The 27,541-nt window shown below is 45.2% G+C and overlaps 1 protein-coding gene across 1 annotated transcript in view; it reads left to right on the top strand.

Moving 5' to 3' along the window:
- The window catches only part of Abcc9 (ATP binding cassette subfamily C member 9), a 114,769-nt gene that overhangs the window by 74,362 nt on the left and 12,866 nt on the right, over nucleotides 1-27,541 (top strand). The window contains exons 24-32 of the mRNA XM_032905368.1: nucleotides 1,394-1,490; nucleotides 6,143-6,372; nucleotides 7,245-7,393; nucleotides 7,595-7,664; nucleotides 8,780-8,937; nucleotides 14,082-14,174; nucleotides 17,188-17,290; nucleotides 25,351-25,452; nucleotides 26,234-26,354. Of these exons, the coding sequence (XP_032761259.1) occupies nucleotides 1,394-1,490; nucleotides 6,143-6,372; nucleotides 7,245-7,393; nucleotides 7,595-7,664; nucleotides 8,780-8,937; nucleotides 14,082-14,174; nucleotides 17,188-17,290; nucleotides 25,351-25,452; nucleotides 26,234-26,354 (1,123 nt within the window). The remainder of the gene's footprint in view (nucleotides 1-1,393; nucleotides 1,491-6,142; nucleotides 6,373-7,244; nucleotides 7,394-7,594; nucleotides 7,665-8,779; nucleotides 8,938-14,081; nucleotides 14,175-17,187; nucleotides 17,291-25,350; nucleotides 25,453-26,233; nucleotides 26,355-27,541) is intronic.

Below are 27,541 nucleotides of genomic sequence, written 5' to 3'. Positions count from 1 at the left end.
CTCAGCCAGTAATAAGCTCTTTTGTGAACACTTTCAAGAACGTTTGCTTTAAGTTCGTGTGTGGGTATGGGAGGAGGGGAATATTTTTTTAAAAAAAGCAAAGTAAGTGTTGGGCTCACATGTACTGTTGTAGGAGCCGGAATGGAACTAAGTCCGCTTTTCTCTGTGTTTGTCCCATGGCATTCTACCATTCACAGAGGAGAGAGATTCCCTGTGGTCTGATCTCGATCTAGTCCACCCACACGTTGATCTTCACATTATTAGGAAACTCTGTGCCTAGTGTCTTTGTACACTAATCCCGAAATACTGGGGACTTCTGTCACTTCCTTAATGATGAGTTCAGAAACAGTGAAACTTTCTAGAATGGCGAGCCTTCCAAAACACATATTATATGAGGAAAAATAAAAAAAGCAATACTTGGGGACTGATCGCCAAAAGTTCATTGGCTTCATGATGTAACTATGTTTGTTTTGGGCCACACTAGGGCCCACTCATGGCCAGTGTCGCTCACAATAATTCTGGCCTAGGTATTTGGGGTTGGTTTCATGGCAGGTGACTGTCCCCAGCACCATGCCATGGTGCTGATGCTGCTGCCCCAGTTCTGAGGCTGGGACACGAAGGAAATGAAAGCCTTCCTCCTTCCTGGGGCAGATGACAGGCCCACGAAACCCTGATCACATGGCAATCTGACTTTGTTGTTTTCCTTCTTTTCCTTGTATATCTCTTTCCTACAGTGTGCTATGAGTGTCCTAGGCATGGAGAGAACCCCCACTGCCTACTTTCTTTGGAATGGCCTGGTTCCTCCTGATGCCACTAAAGTACAGCTCCCTCAGTGATATGCTCAAAGAATCCATCCAGCTTACCCATCTAAGGTCACAGTATCAATGATAGCGTTTAGCTAGCCCAGAACTACATGCATTTTTTTTTTTGTTTGTTTGTCTGTTTCTTGAACTGGGAGATCCATAGGTAGTTCCATTCAGCTTGGAATTTCCAGTTATTCCCTTGCCTAAGCCTTTCAAGGGCTGAGATGACAGGCGTTTGTCGTCATGCCTAGCTTGAATAATTTTTAAAAGAAGGTATTTAACATAAACGAACCCTTAGGTTAAAGCAATTGTTTGAAACTGGCGTAAAGACAAGCCATGTCTCAGTGGTGGAGCTCCGTTTCAAGGTTTAGGTTCCTGATGTTGTAACGCCCTGAGCGTCTAAATTCTGAAACCTGGCCCACAAATGTCCAGCATTATCTCCCTATCGGCTCCTGTGACAGGAGCCCTGTGTGTTCAGAGTGAACAGAGAGCTTGGCACTGGGATAAACCACTCAGTGTGCCATTCAGGGGTAAGTTACACCCGTCTTCAGACAGAAGCTCCTTCAATAAGAGCCTGTTATTCTCCACAGGACATGGAAGCCGACCAAACAACGCTGGAGAGGAAGACTCTCCGAAGAGCTATGTACTCAAGGGAGGCCAAAGCACAGATGGAGGATGAAGATGAAGGCTAGTATACATATATATATATATATATATATATATATATTTTAAATCTGAAACATTCATATAGACTAGTATATTACGGGGAGTTTGTCCCAGAAACGTACGTGTGTGTCACACAGGTATAACTAGCTATTTGCCCAAAACACAGAACCAAAGTAAATGATAATATTGAATGTGAGAGAGTCGAGGTAAGGCTTCCATTCCCCAACAGCTGCCTCTGTGAGGGACACTCAGTGGGTGTCTGTGTCTTCACAGCATGTGTCACAGAGGATGGAAAGCAGGGGTCTGGAAACAGAATAATTGGAAAAGTCTAATATAATGACTGGGTCAGGTTACTACTAAAGTATCGATTCTTTAAACACGAATAATCAGTGAACAATGAGAACACTTGGAAGACTCTGCCTACACTTGACTCGTCAGGTCTGTGTGTGGTTCCCATAGCAACACAGTGATGAAGAATGAAAATGGTATAGAAGTAGAGGTATCACTATTTGTAGATGATATGATAGTACGTATAGGTGATCCCCCAAATCCCACCAGAGAACTCCTACAGCTGATAAACAACTTCAGCGAAGTGGCTGGATATAAAGTTAACCCAAAGAAATCAGTAGCCCTCCTTTATACAAATGATAAAAGGTCTGAGAAAGAAATTAGAGAAACCACACCCTTCGCGATAGCCACAAATAACATAAAATATCTTGCTGTAACTCTAACCAAGCAAGTAAAAGATCTGTATGACAAGAACTTCAAGTCTCTGAAGAAAGAGATCAAAGAAAACCTCAGAATATGGCAAGAGCATCCATGCTCATAGTAGGGTTATGTAGTGAAAAATGGCCATCTTATCAAAAATCAATATATACATTTAAAGCAATAGGCATCAAAATTCCAACTCAGTTTTCACAGACATTGAAAGAGCAATTCTCAAGTTCAAATAGAAAAACAAAAAACACATGATAACCAAAACAATTTTTAACAATAAAAGAACTTCGGGAGGAATCACTATCACTGACTTCAAACTATACTACAGAGCAATAGTGACTACAAGCTGCATGGTATTGGCGCAAACAATGGAATAAAATTGAAGGCTCAGAAGTAAACCCATACACCTACAGACACTTGATCTTTGACAAAGAAGCCAAAACCATACCGTGAAAAAAAGAAAGCATCTTCAACAAATGGTGCTGTTCTGTCAGTCTGCGTGTAGAAGAATGCAAATGTATCCATATTTATCACCCAGCACAAAGCTCAAGTCTAAGTGGATCAAGGACCTCAACATAAAACTGGATACACTGAATCTAACAGAAACTAAAGTAGAAAATAGCTTTGAACACATTGGCACAGGAGAAAATTTCCTGAACAGAACACTAATGGCTCAGGCTCTAAATCAAGAGTTGATAAATGGGACTTCATGAAACTGAAGAGCCTCTGTAAGGCAAAGAACGCTGTCAATAGGGCAAATCGGCAACCTACAGACTTTGAAAAGATCTTCACTACCCTTAAATCCGACAGAGGGATAATATCCAAAATATGTTTAAAAAAACTCAAGAAGTTAGACTTCAAAAAACACAAATAACCCAATTGAAAAATTGGGATACAGAGTTGAAGAGAGAATTCTCAACTGAGGAATCTCAAATGACCAAGAAGAGTTTAAAAAATGGCCAACAACTTTAGTCATCTTTAGCCATGCAAATCAAAACAGCTCTGAGATTCCACCTTACACCAATCAGAACGGCTAAGATCAAAAACTCAGGTGACAGCACATGCTGGCGAGATCGTAGAGAAGGAAAAACACTGCTCCATTGCTAGTGGGGCTGCAAACTGGTGCAACCACTCTGGAAATCAATCTGGAGGTTCCTCAGAAAAGTGGAAATAGATCTACCTGAAGACCCAGCTATACCACTGCTGGGCATATACCGAAAAGATCTCCCACCATACCACAAAGACACATGCTCCACTATGTTCATAGCAGCCTTATTTGTAGTAGCCGGAAGCTGAACACAACCCAGATGTCTCTTAACTGAAGAATGGAAACAGAAAATGTGGTTCATTTACACAATTCAGCTTTGAAAAACATGAACATCATGGATTTTGCAGGCATATGGACGGAACTAGAAAATATCATCGTGAGTGAGGTAACCCAGACCCAAAAGGACATACATTTTATGTTCTCACTGAGAAGTCAACACTCGCCAAAAAGTATGAAAAGCCAAGTTTTCCACATCTAACACTGTGTTCTGAGGGAGAAGTAAAAAGATTAACTGGAAGTTTGGTTAAAATCATTACATCGTCTTGACATGGGACACCAAGAGGGTTTTAAAATAGATCGTTTAAGGACACAGTGAATACTTTCCTTTTGCTTCATTTCCTATGTAGTTTTTATCTGCTGTTTCCTCCTTTCTACTGGCCAAGCAAGAAGCAGGGAACCTCGGAACGTGGAGGTAGAAAGCACCAAACTGTGCCGCCTGCATGTTTCCGAAGTCTCAGTTCATGAAGAAGAAATAATAACTGAGAACAGCAATGTATGGCGGGTGAATTCTTTCATTTGAATTCTGGAAGCACACACAGGCTTCTGGCATTATAAACCGATTATTTAATTATTTCTTTTCTTTTTTTAATAGTGTAGAGTCATATTCAACTATCTTTTTTTTTTCTTTTTTCTTTTTTTCGGATCTGGGGACCGAACCCAGGGCCTTGCAATTGCTAGGCAAGCACTCTACCACTGAGCTAAATCCCCAACCCCCATACTCAACTATCTTAAGACTCACTCATTGCAGTAGAAAATTGATCACCACAGAAACTGATTCTGCCCCGGGCTTGTTGGGTTAAAATCCTTCTTAGGTGTGAATCAACAGTATTAACCTTACGGGGTGGGGGATGGTTAGGAATTAATGTGACTTAGTTGTGGATGCACTACCATCTAGGATGGTTGCTGTCCCAGGTCCTAGCATTCCGAAGCCACCAGGTAGGGCAGATTGGAGAAAGAGAATGTTCCCTTTCGCTCGAGGGCCTTAAATCAGCATGCATTATTTCTACTGACCGTTGACCAGGTCATTGCATGGACAGATTAGGTACCGAGAAAGTAAACACACATTGCCTTTGGCTGGACGCTGTGAGTAACTGGGCTTTCATCTGGTATAGAAGTGGAGGGTGCACCCTGGGAAGACAGCTTGTCTTTAAGGATCTACCCCTTTCATTGTGCACATTTCTGTTCCCATACTTAAGAGACAGAGAACATAGCCCATCTAACCAAAGCTTTCCTAACCAAAGAGAAGCTTCTCCGAGACTCAGTCACAGGATCCAGCTGAAACTGAGATGCTGGTGACATCGACCCTGGGTCCCTTTGGTCTGATGATCTGTAGACAAAAGACACAGCGTTCATTCCTCTGACTACAGGCTTGTACCTGTAGCTGTTGCAGTGGTGGAGAACACACTGTTCCTGTGTAGTACTGCCTCTGGAGAAGGAGCAGAGAGGACATCCCACCATCACTGGACCATGCAAATAACCACATTACGCCAAAAAGAAAATCAAAAGCCTTCCTGTCATAGCTGTGGAAATAGGCCCGGGACAGTTGGTCTCGGAGTTTCTAAGGGGCATCCTGCCCATTGCGTCCTCCAGCATGGCCCTCTGGAACCTTCTGTCTTGACAACCCTCCTTCATGACTATATCTAAAGCAGAAGAGGAAAGTGACGGATGGGTGCTTCTAGAGTAGACACGAATTCCACAGCTGCTTTTCTCCTGGTGCAGATCCCCAAATGTAGAAAGCCATAGATTTAAAGAAAAAAAAATGTTTGCAAGCCAGGAAGGAGCATGTTTTTATTGGCAACACAATCTCATCACTAACTCAAGTGTCTGGGCTGTGTGTTCAGTTTGGAAATCAGCAGTCTGGTCTACATGTGGATTTTTATATTTGTTTGTTCATTCACCTTTACCTTCCTTTTCTCCCTTACTTCTTCTCACCCTCCATTCCTCTCTCCTTCTTCCCTTCCCCTCCCTTCCCCTCCCCTCCCTTCCCTTCCCCCTTCCCTTCCCTTCCCCTTCCCTTTCCTCCCATCCCCTCCCTCCCATCCCCTCCCCTTCCCTTCCCCTCCCCTCCCTTCCCTTCCCTTCCCTTCCCTCCCTCCCATCCCCTCCCCTTCCTTCCCCTCCCTTCCTTCCTTCCCCTTCCCTTCCTCCCTCCCTCTTCCCTTCCCCTCCCTCTTCCCTTCCTTTCCTTCCTTTCTTCTTCCCTTCCCCTTCCGCTTCCCTCCCTCCTCCCTCCCCCTCCCCTCCCCTCCCCTCCCCTCCCCTCCCCTCCCTTCCCTTCCTTCCCTTCCCTTCCCTTCCCATTCTTTGGACAGGATCTCATGTAGCCTAGGCTAGACTTGAACTCCCCATGTAGCCTATAGCTGAGGCTGGCCTTGACTTCCTGATTATCCACATCTGCCTTCCGAGTGCTGGCATTACAGGAGGATGTCACCACCTCTGACCGTCTTGAACCCATTTTTAAATAACTGAAGTGTGGCCCTGCCTAGGTTGTTTAAGATGCACAAGGCTAACACCTTTGCTTCTCTGAAGTTAAACGAGGTCACCTGTACTCCCCTTACAAATAAAGATTATTTCTGGCACTCATCTGAAGCTCACATGGTGTGTTGTGTGTGTATGTGTGACAATGCAGAGGAGGAGGAGGAGGAAGACGAGGACGACAACATGTCAACTGTAATGAGGCTCAGGACGAAGATGCCCTGGAAGACCTGTTGGTGGTACCTCACCTCAGGAGGGTTTTTCCTGCTCTTCCTCATGATCTTCTCTAAGCTTTTGAAGCACTCGGTGATCGTGGCCATAGACTACTGGCTAGCTACGTGGACCTCCGAGTACAGTATAAACGACCCCGGGAAAGCTGACCAGGTACACAGCATGTGGAGATGGTGGGCAGGGAGGCCTCTGCTGACCCCAGCTTGCAGATAGAATGCCAGAGGACCCTGGTGCAGGCTCGGTGTGTTAGGAAGCAGGAAAGGCCTAAGACTGGGTCAACAGCCAGCAGTGTAAAGGGTGATGCTCTTTATTGTTTTTATCATTTTATATTCGATCACATTGTCTTTATCTGTTACATATTTAAATAACACACGTTATGTGTCTGTGAAGTAGGCAGGTGCATGCGAGCGCAGTGGCCATGGGGGCCAGAACAGGCAGTTACAAACCACCCGGTGTGGGCTCTGGGGACGAAATGCCTTCCCCTGGAAGATCAGCAAGCACTCTGAGTTGCTGAGCCATTCTCAGCCCTGATTTTACAATTCTTGTCATAAGAAGCCTTCAGACATTGTGCTCAGATTCATACTTAAGGAGTTCAGAGCCTCCCTCTCGCAGGCAGCACATGTAATTATTATGTAATGTGGTTAAGCGCCTATGGAGGAAATGGTTGCTATTCTGATCGCTTTGATTCCGGAGCCCTACACCGAGGTGTCATTCTGTAAAAAGAAGGACGGGAATCATGAGCTTGACCAGGTAGAAAACCAAGAGTCTGTCCCCAGCCGGGAAGATAAACACATGCTGCAGTTCTGAGGCCAAGCTTCGAGTGTAAAAATAACAAGTGTGGGTGGCTGGGCCTGCAAGTCTGACCCGATGGGGGGTCCTGCCCTGGAGACCCACCATGCCTTAGCTTTCTAAGTGCAAGCCAGACAAGGATGCCAACAGTCTGTCTGACTTGAGTGCTTCACTTCCTAGTTAGGAGAAGCCCAGGTGATTGTCTCATGTCGACTTCCTGTGCTGGTTCTTCCTAGACCTTCTATGTGGCTGGGTTCAGCATCCTCTGTGGAGCGGGCATTTTCCTTTGCCTCGTCACCTCCCTCACTGTAGAATGGATGGGCCTCACCGCCGCCAAGAACCTCCACCACAATCTCCTCAATAAGATAATTCTGGGCCCAATAAGGTAGGGAAAAACAAGTTATTCCTTGCCCTTATGCATGTAGTAATAAAAGTATGCATTTTAGGATTGAAATAAAATGTGAAAGTTTAAAGGAAAGTATTTGATCCAATGAATGTGGAGGCCTCATCTTGAAGACGCTAGCTGTCCCTCAGTGTGTCCCAGGTGGTCCACACCAGCGTACTCTTCGGTCTGTTCCCTGCTTAGGTTCTTTGATACCACGCCCCTGGGACTGATCCTCAATCGGTTTTCTGCTGATACCAACATCATCGACCAGGTGAGGATCTGAGTCACTTCTAAGTTCTAATAGAAATTCCTCAGTGTAAACTGACAGCATTTCAAACACAGACAGATGACTCTTAATGCCAGCGAATTGCTAAAATTTAAATCGGGGCCCATTTGACTTCATATCATAGTAAAAAATGATTTCTAGGATAGCATTTCTATCTGTGTGTTTGTGTGGGTTGTATGTATGTGCTTGTGTGAGTGTATACACTTGTACATACAAGTGCCCATGCACACTCTCGTGTGTGTGTGTGTGTGTGTGTGTGTGTGTGTGTGTGTGTGTGTGTGTGTTAGCCAGAGGTTGATATTAGGCATCTTCTTCAATTGCTCTTCAGCTGCTCTTAAATCTGTGGGAGTCATTGATTTTAAAATAAAAGATATTGAGACAATTATTCATAAAACATGAAACAAATGCCCATCAAATAAAGATGTCTATAAAAAGCCATGACATGGTGAAATAAAAGAAGGCTAGGTAGCTTTGAAACCATGAACTGCAAAGGGTCTTTTGAAGTAAGACAGACCTTAGGAAAATTTAGAAAAAGACAAGCAGAATTAATTATACAAAACATTTAAAGTTTGATTGAGCTGGAAGCGCCGAAGGTGAATTTAAATTGTGAAAGAAAGAAGGTAAACACTATAATATATAAAGAGCATCTGATATTCAATAAGGAAAAGGCAGATGATCCAATCAAAGATACTCAAAAGACACAAACAACTACTGAAAAAAAAATGGTCTACACATTTTACAGTGGAAGGATAGATGAGTTTTAAACGGTTCATATCCTTTTAAAAAGGAATGTCTGAAAACACTAATGTGGAAATAACTCTATTCGATCATAGGAAAGCAAAACAAACTCAGGAATGACCATACTCTAGAATAAGCACTTATCTAAAGTATCCGAGGCAAGCAGGTGGGGACCATGTTGAGGATGTGTCCATACTGAGCTGTGGTTGCATGTGACGTTGTTTACTGTGAACCGCCCTATAGCTTGCTTTGTCGATGGCTCCCATTTCTTAGCATTAACACAAAAGTGAGTGTTACTGTTACACTGCCGTGGACAGTGCACAGGGGCTACATGCATTGCCCTTCGTACTCTGTCCCCACAGCACATCCCTCCGACCTTGGAGTCGCTGACCCGCTCTACCCTGCTCTGCCTGTCGGCTATTGGGATGATCTCCTATGCTACACCCGTGTTTCTCATCGCCCTTGCGCCCCTGGGCGTCGCCTTTTATTTCATCCAGAAATACTTCCGGGTTGCCTCTAAGTAAGTGAGACCATTCTGTACATCTGACTGATTGGGAACCGTGTCTGCTCTAGTGTTTAAGGTGGAGAGTTTAGTGGAGAGGGCGACTGGCTTCGCTAACTCCTCATGTTTCTGTAAGTTCTACTGCCATCCTTCCTACAAGTGACTGGTTCTTCCTTGCCCTTGACACACGTTAACCTGCCGTTTGGTTTGTCAACAATTTGCCTATTCAGTTGTGAGCCCGTGCATGTGCCAACTCTTGGGTTCTTTGGTTCTTTGGCCGAATCTAGGAAACAGAAACCCAAGCATCACCCTGAAGAGTGAGCCACGCAGAGGCGGTCTATCCCAAAACAGGAAATAGGGTTAAAACTGCAAACATCCTTCAGACACATGGTATGAAAGAATTAAAGATGAAGGCGAGGAGATAAATTATTCATGACTATGTCGTTGGATAATTGTGAGTGTCTGAGAGGCACGGCATCCCTTTAAGAGACTGGAGACATTGGATTCGCAGAATTTTCCATGTGCCTGATAATACAGTCAAATAAATAAAGGGTCATCATTAATTTCAGATTTTCTGTTGATATAGTACTTGTTCCCCAAGAATTTAAATGATCAGTGGTCAATACAGCATCCCCGTTTGTAAAGTTGGAAGTTTACATTCGGTGCTTTCCTGAAGAACGGGATGGGTGAGCTGTGTCACTGTGGGGCCTCTGTGGCAGTACTCAGCAAACACTTGCTGCTGATAGCCGTGTTGCCATGCTGTGGCTGGTACAAACCTGTGCTCGATGAGACCCATCTGTTATTAAGATAAAGCCATATGAAAGGTAATCCTAACACTCAGATTAGGCTACAATGAAAGGCTGGTGTGTTTGCCTAGCACACTGAGCGTATTTCACAGGACAGGCGTGAGAGAGAAGATGAAAGTTACACAGGGGGAGGGAGAAGAAAGGGGAAGGGTGCTAGCGAGGTCGTTGGGACATACAGAGCTTCACCTTACTTCATATTATATCTCCTCCCAGGGCTGTTAGTCCTCCCACACTGGAGATGTGGGTTATATTTGAATGACTTTTTTTTTTCTTCCTCAGAATCTAGACACCTTCCTTCCCTTCCTCCCTTTCTCCTCCTTCCTTCCTTCCTTTCCTCCTTCCTCCCTCCTTCCTTTCTTTCTTCCTTTCTTCCTTCTTCCCTGCTTCCTTCCTTCCTCTCTGTGCTTCCTTCCTTCCTGCTTCCTTCCTTCTTTCCTTTCTCCCTGCTCCCTTCCTTCCTTCCTTCCCTTCCTCCCTTTCTCCTCCTTCCTTCCTTCCTTTCCTCCTCCCTTCCTCCTTCCTTTCTTTCTTCCTTCTTTCCTTCCTCCCCTTTCCTTCCTTCCTTCCTCCCCTCTCTCTCTCCCCTCTCCTCTCCTTCCTTCCTTCCTCCCTCCTTCCTCCTTCCTTCCTTCCCTCCCCCTGCCTCCCTCCCCCCTCCCTGTCCTTCCTTCCTTCCTCCCTGCTTCCTTCCTTCCTCCTTCCTTCCTTCCTTCCTCCCCCCCTGTGCTTCCTTCCTTCCTCCCCTGCTTCCTTCCTTCCTTCCTCCCTCCCTGTGCTTCCTTCCTTCCTCCCTGCTTCCTTCCTCCCTTCCTCCCTCCCTCTTCTTTCTCCCCTCCTCCCTGCTTCCTTCCTTCCTCACTGCTTCCTTCCTTCCTCACTGCTTCCTTCCTTCCTTCCTCCTCCCTCCTTCCATCCTTCTATCCTTCCTTCCTTCCTTCCCAAACTTCCTCTCTTCCTTCCTCCCTCCCTTCCTTCCTTCCTTCCTCTTCTTCTTCCTCCCTACCTTCCTTCCTTCCTTCCTTCCTTCCTTCCTTCCTTCCTTCCTTCCTTCCTCCCTCCTTCCCTCCCTTCCATCTTCTTTCTTCTCTCTCCATTTTCCCTTCCTTCTTTCTTCCTTCCTCCCTTCCTTCCTTCCTTCCTTCCTCTCTCCTTCCTCCCTACTTCCTTCCTTCCTTCCTCCCTTCCAGACTAGGAAGAAGGACAGCAGTCAGATTTACACTTCCATTTCCTCTGATGTTTGTGCCAATATTCTGTGTGGCAGGGCAAAGAGGTTCTGACTCTCTTGGTGACCTCTGGCTGACTTGTCACCAGTCGTTGCCTCTCAACACTTACACCAAACTTTTGTATCTTACTGCGCCCACAAGCTCATGTGAATCTCTTTTTGCCATTACTGAGAGAAACTGGGTGGCAAGAGTTTGGCAATGATTCCTAACCCACCACAAATGTGAACTGCGAGCTTTGCTCCTGAAACACCGTCTGAGTCATTGGTCCACACGGAGTAGTCACTGCAGTAGAGATTATGGTCTTTTAAAAATGTTATATAAAGAGTTTCTATTTTTAATACTAGAGAAGAGCAAGGGGCACAAAATAGAATTTTAAAACAAGAGCCAACTGTTACATGACAACGGTTAATTTTAAAGGAGTCGGGGTTGATAAGAGACCTAAGAGCCATCCAGTCTACACATTCTCATCTGAGAGTCCGCAGGGCGACCCAGGGACGAGAAATCATACAGGCACGAGGATTTTACTCCTGCCACTGAACGGACGTTCTTTTATATCTTGAGGAGAATTAAAGTGGAGGAGCTCCTGGCACGCAGCAGTGTGACCTTTTGAGTGTAGAAGTCTCAGGTCTAATGGGTGTTTAGCTTCCTTCCTACAAGAGTGCAGATCGGACAGTTCCATCATCTTCTGGGCTCACACAGGACAGTTCCATAAACAGAGAGGCTCCTCCGTGACGTTTTCTTCAGCCCTGACCTCAGTGAGCGGCCATCTGTTGTTGCTGTCAGCTGTGCCAATAGCCACCTGTTTATGTTTAAAGGTTAAAACCAGGAAGCTCCCCAAATGCCTTCACTGTGCTCACCACCTTCCTCTGGGTCTCCTCCCCACATCTGCCCTTTGTGAAGTGGGCCAAGTCCATCTCAGGAACTCAGAATGAAAAGACTCCATGATTGTTTGTGGGACTGCACAGCTGATCAAGATGGGCCTTCGCGCTCTGTTACATAGGAGTAGGGGGACTAGGTCTGTCCCCATGCATGCTCTCTGGTTGGTGGCTCAGTCTCTCTGAGCCTCTATGGGCCCAGACCAGTTCAATCTGTAGGTTTTCTGTGCTGTCCTTGTCCTCTCTGGCCCCATCAATTTTCCCTCCCCCATTATTCCAAGGTTCCTGGAGCTCTGCCTAATGTTGGGCTGTGGGTCTCTGCATCAGTTTCCCTCAGCTGCTGGGTGGAGCCTCTCAAACGACAGCTATGCTAGGCTCCTGTCTGCAAGCATAGCAGAGGATCATTAACAGTGTTAGAGGTTGGCTCTCTCTCTCTCTCATGGCATGAGTCTCAAGGTAGGCCAGCCATTCGTTGGCCATTCATTCAACTTCTGTTCCTTCTTTATCCCCGCATATCTTATAGGCAGGAAATATTGTGAGTCAAAGGATTTTTTGGCTGGCTTGGTGACCGCATCCCTCCATTGGAAAACTTGCCTGGTTCAGACTCTACCATATCCCTTCTTGCTAGGAGTCTTATCTATGGTCATCCTCATAGATTCCTGGGAGTCTCCATGGCCCTGTGTTTTCAGCTCTTCCCAGAGATCCCTCAACACCCATTCCATTTCTCTCTCCTGGTTCTCTCTCTCTCAATCCTCCCCACATTTGATCCCTCTCTCACCCCCCAGACCCCCACCCTCCAGTTCCCTCCATCCCTCTACCACTGATGTCCATTTTACTTCCTTTTCTTAGTGAAATTTAAATATTTTCCCTTGGTTCCCTTCTTGTTACTTAGCTTCATTCGGTCTATGGGTTGTAGCATGGTTATCCTGTACTTTTTTGCTATTATCCAGTTATTAGTGAGTATATACCATGTTTATCTTTCTGGATCTGGGTTACCTCACTCAGGATGATATTTTCTTATTCCATCCATTTGCCTGCAAATTTCATGATGTCATTGTTTTTAATAGCTGAGTGATACTCCATTGTGTAAATGAACCACATTTTCTTTATCCATTCTTCGGTTGAGGGACATATAGGTTGTTTCCAGTTCCTGGCCATACCAATAAAGCTGCTATGAACGTAGTTGAGCAAGTCTCTTTGTGATATTGTGGAGAACCTTTTGGATATATTCCTAGGAGTGGTATAGCTGGAACTCGAGGTAGAATTTTGTGAAAAACTGCCAAATTGATTTCCAAAATGGCTGTACAAGTTTTCACTCCCACCAGCAATGAAGCAGTGTTCCCCCTTCTCCACATCCTCACCAGCATGTGCTGTCCCCTGAGTTTTTTGATGTTAGCCATTCTGAAGGAATCTGAGTCATTCCCCTGATGACTGAGGATGTCAAATCTTTCTTTAAGTGCTTTTTGGCCATTAGAGAGTCCTCTAATGAGAATTCTCTATTTGGCTTTGTACTCCATTTTGGAATTTGATTTACTGATGCCTTTCTAATTTCTTGAGTTCTTTACATATTTTGGCTATCCGCCCTCTGCCGTATGTAAGGTTACTGAAGATCTTTCCCAATCTGTAGCTGCCATTTTTTCTTATTGATGGAGCCCTCTGATTTACAAAAGCTTTTGAGTTCATTGAAGTCCCATTTACTGATTGTTGATCTTAGGGCCTGAGCTGTTGGTGTTTTGATCATGAAGTTGTCTTCCGTGCCAATGCACTCAAGGTTATTTCCCACTTTCTCTTCTATCAGATGCAGTGCACCTGGTTTTAGGTTCAGGTCTTCGATCCACTTGGACTTGAGTTTTGTTCAGGGTGATAGACACAGATCTGTTTGAATTCCTCTTACATGCAAACATCCAGTTAGACCAACACCATGTGTTGAAGAAGCTTTCTTTCCCCATTGTACAGTTTTGCCAAAAATCAAGTGTCTATAGGTGTGTGGGTTTACTTCTGAGTCTTCAGTTTGGCGCTATTGATCAACCTCTCTGTCTTTATGCCAATACCATGTGGTTTTTATTACTATTGATCTGTAGTACAGCCGAGATCAGGGATGGTTCAAGATTTTAAGCATGAGAACTTATGGGAAATAAGTAAGAGGTGGAGTTCAGATGACTGGATGGCAAGAGCAAACACTGGGGTCTGAGAACCCTGCAAGTTCAATGGTCTCAGAACCTGGAAGCAGGTGACAAATACCATTTTATTTGTTCTAGGGATCTCCAGGAACTCGATGACAGCACCCAGCTCCCCCTGCTTTGTCACTTCTCAGAAACAGCTGAAGGGCTTACCACTATCCGGGCCTTCAGGTGAGTAACACATCTTCAGACTTCTGGCGAGGGGCAAATCCATCCAAAAACGTCTATCAACAAATAATAGTTAACTGACACCCCCTTTGGAAATACCATGTTTCTCACAGTGACCTACAAAGGATCTGAATTCGGTTTCTAGCACCCCTATCCGATGGCTCACAGCGGCTTATCCAAAATTTTTTTCTGTTATCCACAGGCAACTGTACTCATGCACCCTTAAATACCCACATACACAGAATTAAAATGAAAATAAATCATAGAATACTTGAAAAGAATTATGCACATTCTTCCCCATATCTGTTCTTTCCTGTGTCCAGCCAGTGTCCCCTGGGCCAGCTCCTTCAGAAAGCCCTGCTTTACTGACTGTATCTTACGTTCCCTTTGCACCAGCGCTTGGTGCACACTCACACATCGCAGGAAACCTGCAGTCATTTACAAGGACAGTGTCACAGCTAAAGTAGACTACGCTGTCAGTGACCTTTGCCGCTGCTTTATTTGTGTGTGTGTGTGTGTGTGTGTGTGTGTGTGTGTGTGTGTGTCTGACAGAATAAGGGTCTAAGAATGTTCAGAGGATGAACTGGATGTGGATGAAAAGATACAGGCTGAGTGTGTCAAAGTTTCCATTAGGAAAACAGACAGGCTCTTGCCAAAGAGAAGCAGAGGAATGCTGCCTGCGCCTTCAGCCCTCCTCCCTCTGCTCCAGGCAGTTGCCAGTTCCCTGCAAACGTGGAGTGATAGAAAAGGACCTCCACAACCATGGCAGCGGAAAGCCTGTCCCAGACAGCACACTGTCGGGACCACAAGTTCTGACCAACTGGGTGCATTTGTCCAGGGTGGTGAGGAAAAAACCTGTCCAGAAAAGCCCTGGGTCTTCTCACTTCTGTTTTCTCTCAGGGCATCTACAATGCCTGTTCACCCCAGGAACCTGCACCCTCCTCTAGTGAAAACAAAACCTATTCCCAGACCATCTCCCCTGTGCTCCAGGAAGCCTGGGCTAGCCCTTCCCCTCTCCCCACCCTCTTGACCTGGTTCTTTATTCAGACCTTCCGATGTCAATGTCTCAGGTTCATGAAAGGAAGGTCCTGGGCTACCTCAGACTCACTAGCTAGCACAGTCTCTCCCACTCCGAGAAAGACACATCTCGTTCATTGTGTTTTTCCAGAATCTAGCACAATGTCTTCCCTGCTGTGGAGAAGGGATGCTTAGATGCAAACATGGCTGACATTCCTCTTGCAAACCAGTCTACCTGGCACATCCCGCAAGTATGGAAATGTCAGCCTTACAAAGACCACCACAGTCTGTCCTCATGATGGCTGTGGATCCTAAGACCTCAGAGGCCATTCTCCCCTCCACTCCTCACTGTAGTCACCCCTCCTGAGGTCACGTGGAAGCAGACACACCCCTCGGGCTGTTCAGTCCCCTGCCATTCCTTGACACAGGTCCCCCTGGATGTGGCATTTAGCTCAAGGCTGCATAACTCAAGTCGAAGTAATGGTTTGGCTCTCGGTGCTGAGCTCTCTGATAACTGTAGATCAGACACTGCTGTCTCACCAAATCGTCTCTCTGGCTCGGCACGCCGCAATGATCAGATCGATTGGAGAGATACCAAGTATCTGCTTTATATTGGCCTGTATGGACTCTGATCGTGGGCCAAAAGCACCCCACCCAGGACTTCTTCCTTCTTTGATACAAGTGATGAGTTATTTAGAAGTTTTGCAATTTTACTGGAAGATTTTAAAGGAGTGGGGGACTCACCAGTGGGTCAGTAATTCCTTTAAAAAAATGACCTTTTGGTGGCCTGTGTCAGAGTGGCCATGGCCACAGAGAGGGAAGCAGTTAACTCAGCTGGGTTTGCAGCCAGCTTTCAAACCAGCCGTTTCCAGCTCTGCCTTTGTCTATTATTTAAGGGAACCGATTACAAAATAAGGGATATTTTTGTTACATAGAAGAGATTTCTTTTCAGCGTGCATGTGTGAAAATCACGCCTACGATGGTCAAGTACTTAAGGATCTTCTTAATTTAAAAAAAAAAAGCTTTCTATGGCACAGCATTTATTTTACACGATAGTGAGTAGGGCAAGGGGTTTGAGGTATAGGGTGGGACACGCTCATAGAGAATATATGCTTGCATGAAGGCTACTCCTAGTTCTGCTGCTAAAACAAGCCACACAGAATTGCATTTGATTATGTCGAGCACCAAGGATGAACTTGATTTTCCCACGGGCCAGTCACTCCGTCACTGTGACCATCAGGGTGAGAAACCTGCCCAACCCTGGAAGAGGGAGGGTATTCTCTGAGGTCTCTCAGAGTGCTCAGTGCCTTGTTCATCCTAGAAGCCCAGCTTCACCCCTAACGCTACTCCCGGGCAGTCTTCCCTGTGCTCTCAGAAGCCCGACTTTACCCTTCCCTCTCCCCATGCTCTGTCTTTGTTCAGATCACCCATCACCCAAGGTAAATCTCCTTCATGTTCACACGGTCACTGTAAGAGATCTGTGAGATCCCTCAATATTCTGTCCCTTGGCACCCGATTTTCTTTCTTTGGTTAAAAAAAAAAGCCAAACAAAAAGAATATTGAAGGGATATATTTACCTGTTTTAAATGTATAGTTTTCTGTCTCCATTGGTTCTCATCCAGCCCAGCTCAATGTCATTTGGAAAAATAAAATCAATGCCTCAAACACAGATAGAACACATTGTGATTTCCGTAGCCCATGTGGCATAGGCCAAGTCTCCTTTGCATGGATCCTCCAATACTGTGGACTACCAAGTGACCTTTAATAAAGATTTGTCATAGCAATGGCTTCTTTGTCTAGTTGTAGGGTAAAAATGGAGCAAACGCTTGCCCTCTTGGTTCTATCCAGAACTCAGCAGAGTGACTCTGGAGTCCACTCGCCTGTCACCCATCCCATCCATGTGTCGCTCTGTTGCAAACCGTTCAGTAGTTCACTGTGACTGGCTTTTCCTGATTCCCCTGTTAGGTGACTAACATCGTACTGTCTTTGTTTTGCACAGGCATGAAACCAGATTCAAGCAACGCATGCTGGAGCTGACAGACACAAACAACATTGCCTACTTATTTCTCTCCGCAGCCAACAGATGGCTGGAGGTCAGGACGGTACGTTCATGGTGTTCCTCGTGTGATTTCATAATGGAAACCAAACAGACAAGAGGCTTGGCGTAGAGACATTTGGTGGAACTAGCCTTCTACGGAGAGTCAGTACCAGGCCTCCATTGACTGGACTTTAAAATAGATCAGGTTTGGTTTTGCTCCAGATGAAATTTATTTTAATGTTGTAGCTAATCACAAGAAAAAATAGTACCCAGGGCAAAACTAATTCTGTGTTCCTTATATTCTCTGAATTACCTAAGTTCATGGAATAGCAAATATTTATATAGTGCCATTTTTTTAAAAGACAATTTGAAAAGGGACCACATACACTGATGTCCTTCACTGATCCATTCAAGCCTGTACGGGATGGTGAATTTCTTTGTTTTAAGGCAGTAGACGGTTACGTTAGTATAAAATGTCAGCAGCTAAGTCGTCTATTGCTGTCTTCCATCCTGTGTGACACACACAGACTCTGGCATGGTTTAGACTTCATATACCAGATTAATTTCTTGCTGTGCCAGATTCCTCTTCATTTATAAAATAAGAATAAAAACATGCACCTCATGGACAGGTCCCTAAAAAAAACAATGAAAACAACATAATTGCCCTAGTATGCTAGTCTAGCTTGATTTGTTGCTGTGATAAGATATCCTGTCAAAACACAAGTGAGGGAAGAAAGGGACTTATCTCAGCTTACAACTCCAGCTTACCCTCCCTCTTTGTGAGAGTCGAGGCAGGAACTTTAAAGAGCTAGTCACATCATATCCCCTGTCAAGAGCAGAGAGACACATACGCAACATAAGCTCGTGCACTTGCTTGTGTGCAGCTTACTTCCTCTACTCTACTCAGGACACCTGCCTAGGGGTTGGCGCTGCCCACAGTGGCGTAGGGCTTTCCACATCAATTAACTCAATGGAGACAGTTTTGCCACAGACATGCCCAAGGGCTACCCAGGATAGGCAAACCCTCACTGGAACTCTCTTCCCAAGTGACTCTAGATTTTGCCAAGTTGAAAAATTAAGCTAAGTCCCTGCTGTAGATGATTTGAATCCCCAGCCAGATGCAGTTTTCCCTTTAACACCCAACAACCAGAGAAGGTAGAGGATAACGGAAGTCTAATGGGGTCAAGATGAAGGCTCCCAAGTTCAAGAGTGGCCTTAATGGATGGATACAGATGGACAGTCTCAGACCACCTATGTCTTAGCTACTGTGATTTCTCACTGGCTGACAAGAGTGGAGAAGACTTTCCAGCACCAGTGGTAATCCTTTACCACTGCATTAGTGATTATAGGAGCTCATTGACCAATAGAACACAAATATGTTACACAAAATTTTCAAAGAAGCATTAGATGTTAAAAACAACATATAAATCATCTCTCAGGGAGATGTGAAGGTTGGAAAAACCAAGACAGAGTTCCTTAGGAATTACAGATTTCAGAAAGTAAGGTTAATTATTGCATAAAATCTATAAGCAAAACCCAAACATTGTCACCTGACTCCATCTAGACCACTATTGTTTTTTAAGCTTCTGTTTCCTTTCTTCTTTTAAAGATATTATATAGGAATACTAGAACTGACAGGATGTCACTGTGGGTGGATTTTCAGAATTGTAATGTGACAATGACAGTAGTTGCTCTTGAGTCTGGTCTTTCTCAGCATGGAGATCAGCCGTGACATTTAGGAGTAAGTCCGTTCGCCTTGGATTTGAGATGTCTATGGCTGCGGCCCTTAGCACTTCCCAATGACAGGTTCACAGACAAGTGTAGGACAAGAATCTTCATGCAAACCACATGTCCAGTTCATAGAGCCAAACCAAGATATTAGCGCCTGAGACTGCCAGGAAAGGGAAGGGCAGGGAGAACTAGAGAGAAGCAGCAGCCAAGTTCAAAGCGGCTGCGTCCGACCCAGTATTTTAACCCCCACAAGAAAATGCAATCAAATCTACCTGAGTATAAAAGAATTCAGTTTACTTGTAGACTAAAGAAGAGATTGCATTTTGAACAGGAAGGACAGACTCTGTCCTTCATTCCTCAATGCCCTGACATGTTGGAAGACATTGCATGAAACATATGTTATTTCACCTTCTCTTTGCATTCCGTATCTCTATCACAAGGCTTCAGGGAGTCACCAAACCACTGTCACGAGTAAACTTATTCCTCAAAATCTAATGCAGAGGCCAGTTGAGATCACTGGCTGCTTTTCTAGTAGACATGGGTTCAATTCCCAGCACTTACATATCTGCTCACAAGTACCTGCAACTCCGGTTCTAGGGAGTCCGATGCTCTCTCCTGGCCTCCTCAGATACCAGGCATGGATGTGGTACACAGACACACACGCAGATAAAACACCTTCACACTTAAAACAAAGTGAGTCTGTTTAACACTAAATGCTGTAGTTTGGGAACGTATGTCACAGGTGGGTTGTTGTGTAAATCAAGTGAATGAGTTCTAGCGGGGAAAAGCTTTTGTGCCCACTTGGCTTCATTACTGTGGGTGCATGGATGGGCCCTCACTGTATCCACAACCACCATCTCACTCGAGTAGGGTTTTGTCAGAGAAATGGACGCTGAAATCAGGGACATGGAGATGAGAGTGTAAGTTGTTCTCAGCCCCACAACTACATGCGCTCTGTTTTGTAAGCCCTCTGAGGGTGGAAAAAAAAGTAAGGAAAGGCTTTATTTGGCTCAAAAAAATAAATAAATAAAACTACATTGATCTTATCTGCACTGTTCACACAGCCCTTCGTGCCCCTAGCATTAACCACAGCATCCAGGAAATTAACAGGAAAATCTGTTCTGAGTGAAATTCATCACGTTATCAGGACAGACAGACAACTAGCAGGGCAGAAGGAGGGTCGGGGCATTGGGCATGAACTAGTCAGGCAGCTTTTCCGGAAACTTCTAAGAGGGCTGGAAGCCTTAGTATAGAAAGGAGAAAGCTTGACTTCAGAGCTTCCTGTGGCCGAGTGTCCTCCATTTCTTAAACACTTCTTGATTTCAGAGTCTCCTCACCATCCCCTTGATGCTGGCAGAAAATCCCCATGAGAAGGAAGGAAGATAAATCATAGAGGATGGAGGGTGTTGAGTTGGGAGAAAGATCCCTTGGGCTCCATCCAGCTTTAAAATCTTGTCTAGTAAACTCCCTATACTTGCTTCTTTCCCGATCATTTTGAATAAAGGTTCAGAAAATTCCAAGGCTGAGGAGATGAAGCGCCATCCCCCAGGCCTAAGAAGAATAGTTTGGATCCTAGAACCCCAGGAGTGGGGGCCACCTATCATCCCAGCACAGGGGGAAGGAACCCCCAGGCAAGCTAATTAGACTAGATGAGTTAGTCAGCGGGACTCTGCCACATTAAATGCCCATGCCCCCCCACACACACATAAGCACATATACACAAATGCAAATACGTGCGTACCCCATGCAGAACACATCTACACATGAAAAGAGAAGGAGAAGGAGAAAGAGTTAAGACCATCCAAGTTATTGTCTTTCCTTGGTTTCTGTGTGGAAAATTTCATCTTGCCTACCACATTCATTTCCCACCCGTTTAGGATTGAGAAAACATAACGAAGGCTTTAACACATCCAAGGGGTGAACGGAGGGATAGAGGGGACTTGACTGGCAGACTAACAGCAAGACCGGGGCCACCCTGCATGCCTTGGCAGCAGAAAGAACTGTTTTCCTATCGGTGCCGAGTGAAGTGGCCAGGGTTCTGTGTATGTCCCCAGGGCCTGGCCTTTGAACACGGCTTACTTAATGTCCTCTCTTCATCCCTCCGTATTAAACAATTCCAGTTCTCTGGCATCGGTGTATCCATTTTCAAAACATTGTGTAAGTCTGTCTACATGCAGACTGTGGTTCCAAGCTTTGCCGTGCTGTGTGGTAGAAGGCTAAAAGAAAACCCACACCAAGAAGCCAACACAAACAAACAACCCAGAAAGTCGGTAGGCACGCCATACGGAAGTGGAACTAGCTGCTTTGTCTGTCTTCAGTCTGTTTGGTGAGACGGCCAAGAGCTCCCCAGCTCTGCAGTAGACGGGGCTGCAATCACGCTGTAACCCGAGTCCCTAATATAATTTTCCTGTTCCCAAGTGCTAGAGATGAGACTCATTTCTATGGACTATTTGGAGAAAAGCAGAGCCCATGGTTTTCGGCCGCTGCTGATTGCAGAGAATTACAGTTTTCATTATAACCCCAAGTACCGATAGATATCCTGGGCTCACTGAAATTGGACCAGAGGTTTCTCTATGGCCAATAGGAATCCAAGGCTTCCCTTCCAGGAACAATGGCTTTACATGAGGAGTAGAGATCACAGTTCAGGGGTGACTGAGAAGCTTTCCTCAGAAACACAACGGCTTAGTTCAGTCCCTCCCTCCACCTCTACCCCAGAACCCAAGAAGCCAGGCCTGGAGGCATGCTATCCCAGCACTGAGGATCTGGAGACAGGCAGACCCCTGGGGCTCGCTGGTGGGCTAGCCAAGCCTACTCGGTGAGTTCTATACACTGCCTTAAAACACAAAGTGGACAGAACCTGAGGAAGAGTGCCTGAGGTTAGCCTCAGGCTTCCGCAAGGACACACACACATACGCACACTCACACACACATACACACATGCATGCACACACATCTACATGAACATGTGCACATATATGCAAACATACACACACACACACACACATACACACACACACACACACACACACACACACACACACATACACACATGCACGCACACACATCTGCATGGACATGTGCACATATATACCAAACATCACACACACACACACACACACACACACACACACATACACACATGCACGCACACACATCTGCATGGACATGTACACATACACACCAAACATCACACACACACACACACACACACACATACACACACACACACACGTTTTAGTTTGGTGCTGCACAAATGACTTAGTGTGGTTGAGCTCTCCCTGGAGAATGAGTAATCAGGAACTTAGATTTATTTCCTAAACGGAGTCTCACTGTGAGAGGTGTCAGTCACCAAATAGGTTTGTTAGGATGTGTTGGGCCTTAGCCAAAGGTGTGCTACTCCCGATCCCTAAGTGTCTTCTCTCTTCTGTGTAGATTTTCAAACCATTTGCTTTTGTTTTCTTAATTTATTACCTTTAAACTGTTTTCCTATTCACAAATATCTTGAAGAAGCAAAAGGAAGACAAAACCCTAATCTTTCATTGTATTCATGCTAATAGCACGGGATATGGAAGGCAGGTTGCTGACGTGAACGTCTATATACTTGCTAATTCTCATCTTTCTAGTTTACTTGTGTGTTCGAAAGGAAGTATCTGAAGCTAAGCAAGTCTCTGCGAGACATCTTGATAAATATTCCGTACAAAAAAAAAGGCATTTCTTATGCAGATCAGGTTAAAATTCTAGTTACATGCTCCAGAATGTTTCTAATTCTTTAGCAAATATGTTGCTTTATTTATTTTCTAAGTTTTCTTGAATATGTATGTGTATGTGTATGTGCATGTGCATGTGCATGTACATGTGTATGTGCATGTGCATGTGTATGTATGCTCACTTTCTTTCTTTGACTATAAAATACAGACAATATATATATATATGCATGATTTTCTATGACTATATAAAGTTTAAGAACTGTGAATGAGAGAAAACATGTTTGCCTTTCTGAGGCTGTCTTGGGAACTTTACATTTGTGTCTGCCTGAGAAAATGACATCACCGATCTCTTCTTTATGGACGGAAATAATTTCATTGAGAGGATGCATTTTTTTAAATGAAGGGTGAGTTCACCTTGTGCCTTATTACATAAAGAGCAACTGACCTTCTGGATGCATTGGACACCATTCTCCTGGCCTGTGGTGGGTCAGGAAGTCACAGAGACCCCAACTTCCAGAACTCAGCTTCCACTGAGAGTAGAGGCACCATGAGCATTTGAGGAAACAAATAACTTTGAGAAAGCCAAGGAGGGCATTATGTCAGAGAGAAACCCTGGGACCGGGTTCAGCACCCAAGAGAGAAGGCCCCTCTCAGAAGGTGGCATCTGACGAGAAGGAGACAGGGGTGCTGAGGAAAGGCAGAGCAGGGACGGAGTCTCGGGTGCTATCAGAGGCCAGCATCCAGAAGCCGGAGGATCACGATAGAAAACAATAAACCACGGGGCCTTGCAATTGTTGTTCATATAAGTGGGATTGATTAGTATAGAAGGAAAGCTATGGGCTGATACATATTTTCAAAAGAGTGTTGAACACATTTGACCGAGGCTTTTCTTTTTAAAGGAACCAACTGTCAGGAGGCAGAGACTAGAAATTAAATCACCCAAGTGAAGCCCTTAGTGTGCGTGACCCACAGAATTTTCCTGGGAACCGAGTCCCGGTGTCTTTAAATTCCACCAGGCACATCTTGCTGGAACTTTACCTTAGGGTCACCTTACTTTATTGTAACTCTTTGTGAATCCTTCTGTTTTATTTTTAAAGCTTAAAAAAATTATATGTATGTGTGTGTGCATGCATGTACGTGTGAACGAAGGTGCCTATAGACAAGAAGAGGGCCTGTGATCCCTGGAGCCACCATGTGGGAGCTGGGAATTGAACTTGGGTCCTCTCCAAGAAGAGTGAGTGCTCTCAGCTCAGCCCGTTACGTAACTTGTGAACATAGCACAGCACGGTGAAACTATGGAGCTGAACATAGAGGACTTGGGGGAGGGGGATCTGTAACTATAAATGTTTCAAAGTACTTGGGGACTTTTGGGCACTTACAAGCAATAGAAGAAGAGTGTACACTAGATGAGCCCTGCACCTGTGCCGTCATAACTTCAAGCAGAGGAGAGAAAAAGAAAGCACTCACCGGCTGGTATGTGCTGTTAACAATGAATGACTCTATCAGAAGCAGAGACCTAAGAAGAATTTGCTACTCAATGATGTTTACTGCTTTAATAGGTTAAGTCTACATCATTCCTTTTTAAAAACCCCTTTTTAACGGTTAGGGGATTTGAGGTGGAATTTTATCTTGGCGCCTGTTCTGACCTCTAATACTTTATGATGCACGCTGGTTTTTAAAGATTGCTTCGAGCATTTGAAAAGTTATCCGTAAGTAAAAGCAACCTCAGTTCCCAGGACGGGGAAGCATAGCTATGACTTCGTCCCTTTTAAAGTTTCTGTGACTTAGGCATAATTTCTACTTTTCACAAAGAAATGTAGATCCAAAGGCATCTAAATTAGTTATCTGAGCTCGCTCGCTACTAACTGGCAAAGCCAGGGTTTGGACCATCTTCTAGAGGGATTGGACTTCTCTCTAGCTGCAGAAAGAGTTCACCAACTGTCTGTGTCTTGAGATAATCACGTCTGGAAGTCTCTCTGTTTCTAGGACCGGAGAAACACGGTCAGGACAAAGCAGAAACCGTGCTCACAGAGGTGAGGGATGGGATTAGAAGGGGCACAGGAGATGAGCAGATGTCTTTTAGTGGACTTCAAGGCTGGCCTCCCTGAATTTTTTTTTAAGTTTTGTACAAGTTTATCGTTGAGTCAGGGAAAAGTCTGGTGCTCTAAGGCATGTCTCTAATATTTGTAACTTATAAGCAACTGTAGCCCATTTCTTCATCTATGTGATCTGCGAATCTCATGTCCCAGACATGAACACTGGTGACAAAATGCTCAGCTCCAGATTTCAGCAAGCACCAGAGGCTCATCTCTGCACGGCTTTGGAGGGGAGGCCATAGTCACATTGACGTGGGCATAGGTGAAGTCTAAGCTATGAAATAGTTGCTTATCTGCATGTATGTAGAAGGGGGCTCTAAATCTGAGCTTAGTTGTGACAGCCACCACAACTTCTCTTCAGGTAAGCCATATCTTCCCTGGGAGAGCACACTGCCATTCCTGATTCCAGCCTCGTCACTGGCCTTCCTTCCTCTGCCTCTGACGAGTCACTTTCGTGAAGCTTGATCAGAAACTCATGCGATGGCTTGCTTCCCACTGACCGCTCGCTCCCTCTGCGTTGATTGGCATCTTTGGTTTTAATGACTTGGGAATCTTCTTCAGGTCTTCTAACTTGCCCCTCCCCTTTACAGGACTACCTGGGAGCTTGCATTGTTCTGACGGCCTCCATTGCGTCCATCAGTGGCTCTTCCAACTCTGGACTAGTGGGCTTGGGCCTTCTGTATGCCCTCACGGTGGGTATCGATGGATGAAAATACCTTTCTTCCCACTCCATGCAATGCCAGAAGGGCTTTCCATAGAAGTGATCAAACCTCTTTCATGGACACTAGAGAAATCTGACATTTATAACAGGATGGCCTTTTCACATGGGTAGTAGATTTGAGCCTAAAGCTAATGTTTTAGGACAGCTTCGAGTAATTACGTGTATTTGTGTGTGTCCATGTGTGCCTGTGCATGGGTACACACATGGATGCAGTGCTCACAGAGGTCAGAAAAGGATGTCAGATCCCCTAAAGCTCGGGCAGTAGGCAGTGGAGAACCACCCAACACGGGTGCAGTGGCTCTAACCCCAGCCCTCGGTGTCATACACTCTTAGCAGATGAGCCAGCTCTCCATCCGCATCTTTTCTCTTTGGGAGTGTGTAGCTGGTGTCTAAATCTTCCCAGATCCCACAGGCATCCTGTTCCTGAGGTAGTTTGGGGTCCCTGCCTTGTGTTGTTTATATCCCAACTGAGGCACTAAGGAGTGTGGAAATACATGAGATTAGCATACATGGGAATGTTTGAGTTCTCCACTGTGTGGGGGAATAGGAGAACAGTTCATGGAGAGACACAGGAGGATTTTGAAGAACACGCACCTTCTCTACAGTTGGCTCTCTCTGCCAGGGGACTGCTAGCCAGCAGTACTTATGGACCATGTGACAGACACTGTCCTGGTCCTTCTGTCTCCAATCATGCAGTGATGGTGAGAATTGCCTGCTTGCTTTAACTGTGACCGTTTTGTCACCTGATACAGATAACCAATTACCTGAATTGGGTTGTAAGGAACTTGGCCGACCTCGAAGTCCAGATGGGCGCAGTGAAGAAAGTGAACAGTTTCTTAACTATGGAGTCCGAGAACTATGAAGGCACCATGGGTACCGTGAACAAGCCAGCTCCTGGCACTGGCATCTGCTTTGCTTAGTCACTGTAATACCACGTGAACCCATCTCTTCTTGATTGACTCCCCCCTTCCTTCCTTCCTTCCTTCCTTCCTTCCTTCCTTCCTTCCTTCCTTCCTTCCTTCCTTCCTTCTTCCTTCCTTCCTTCCTTCCTTCTTCTCATTTATTTACATATTTTTTGAGTTTGGGGTTCTGTCTATGTAGCCCAGGCTGGCCTCAGAACTCAGATTCAACTGCCCCAGCCCCCTGAGTGCTGGGAGTATGGGTGCACACGCCACACCCACTCTCATGTTAACATTGAGTGATGTCAGCAGCTGAGGATAAGCAAAATTTTAGTCTTGGACGCAAGTAGACTCTACTAGAAGCCATTTAGAGAGAGTTGTAAATGTACTAGGGCCTTATCACATTGTCTTCCCTTTCTTCTGGCTTTACTGATTTAAATGTCAAGGACCGTGAACGCAGCAACCAAGATTCTCAATTCTATTAGAGTAAAGCTGCCAGGAAAGTTGATGGGAGGCACAGTGGGGTCTTCATCAGATGGGAACTTCAATCAAATTTCATTTCTTCACCTAAGTCGTCCAGTGGCTCTTTAGCTAGAAAAGCACATGGTCCCGGCTATAGGTGAGGCTACTAAGGGACCTTTCACTACTGCCCAGTCCTGTTTCTCACTCACCCACACACTTCTTCCCTAAACAGGATAGTGTGGTCCATTTTCCTCTCATATTTATTCTTCTTCTATACATATTTGAGATCAACTTCCTGAGATTCATCTCAACAACTGCTTTTGCTTGAAGTCTCTTTGGATGACCCAGCTCTCCCACCTCTGTGTTCCCAGAGTGCTTTGCGTTTATGTCCCCATGCAGTTGTCCACTTAGAACCACGGGTGCAGGCTTCTTGCCTGCCTCCCAAGTTCTATCTTCTGTCCTCAAAGAACCGAGATGTTCACATTATAAGCTCCGGTTGCTCGAGGATCCGCTTACATAGAAACCGTTCAGACGTGAACTGTCTTTGCTTAGCTTGAATAGCATGGAATGCTGGGATGCGGAAGAGGTGGGACGACGGTAGTGCCCATCCCCCAGCCCCAGGTTCAACTTGTAGCACACAAGAATAACAGAAGGAAGCTAAGACAGGGTGGGTCAGGGTGAAGAATGGTCACAGTGCAT

The sequence above is a fragment of the Rattus rattus genome, chromosome 6 (genome assembly GCF_011064425.1).
Source record: "Rattus rattus isolate New Zealand chromosome 6, Rrattus_CSIRO_v1, whole genome shotgun sequence".
Lineage (NCBI taxonomy): Eukaryota > Metazoa > Chordata > Mammalia > Rodentia > Muridae > Rattus > Rattus rattus.
This window is presented reverse-complemented; position numbering and strand designations above follow the sequence as displayed.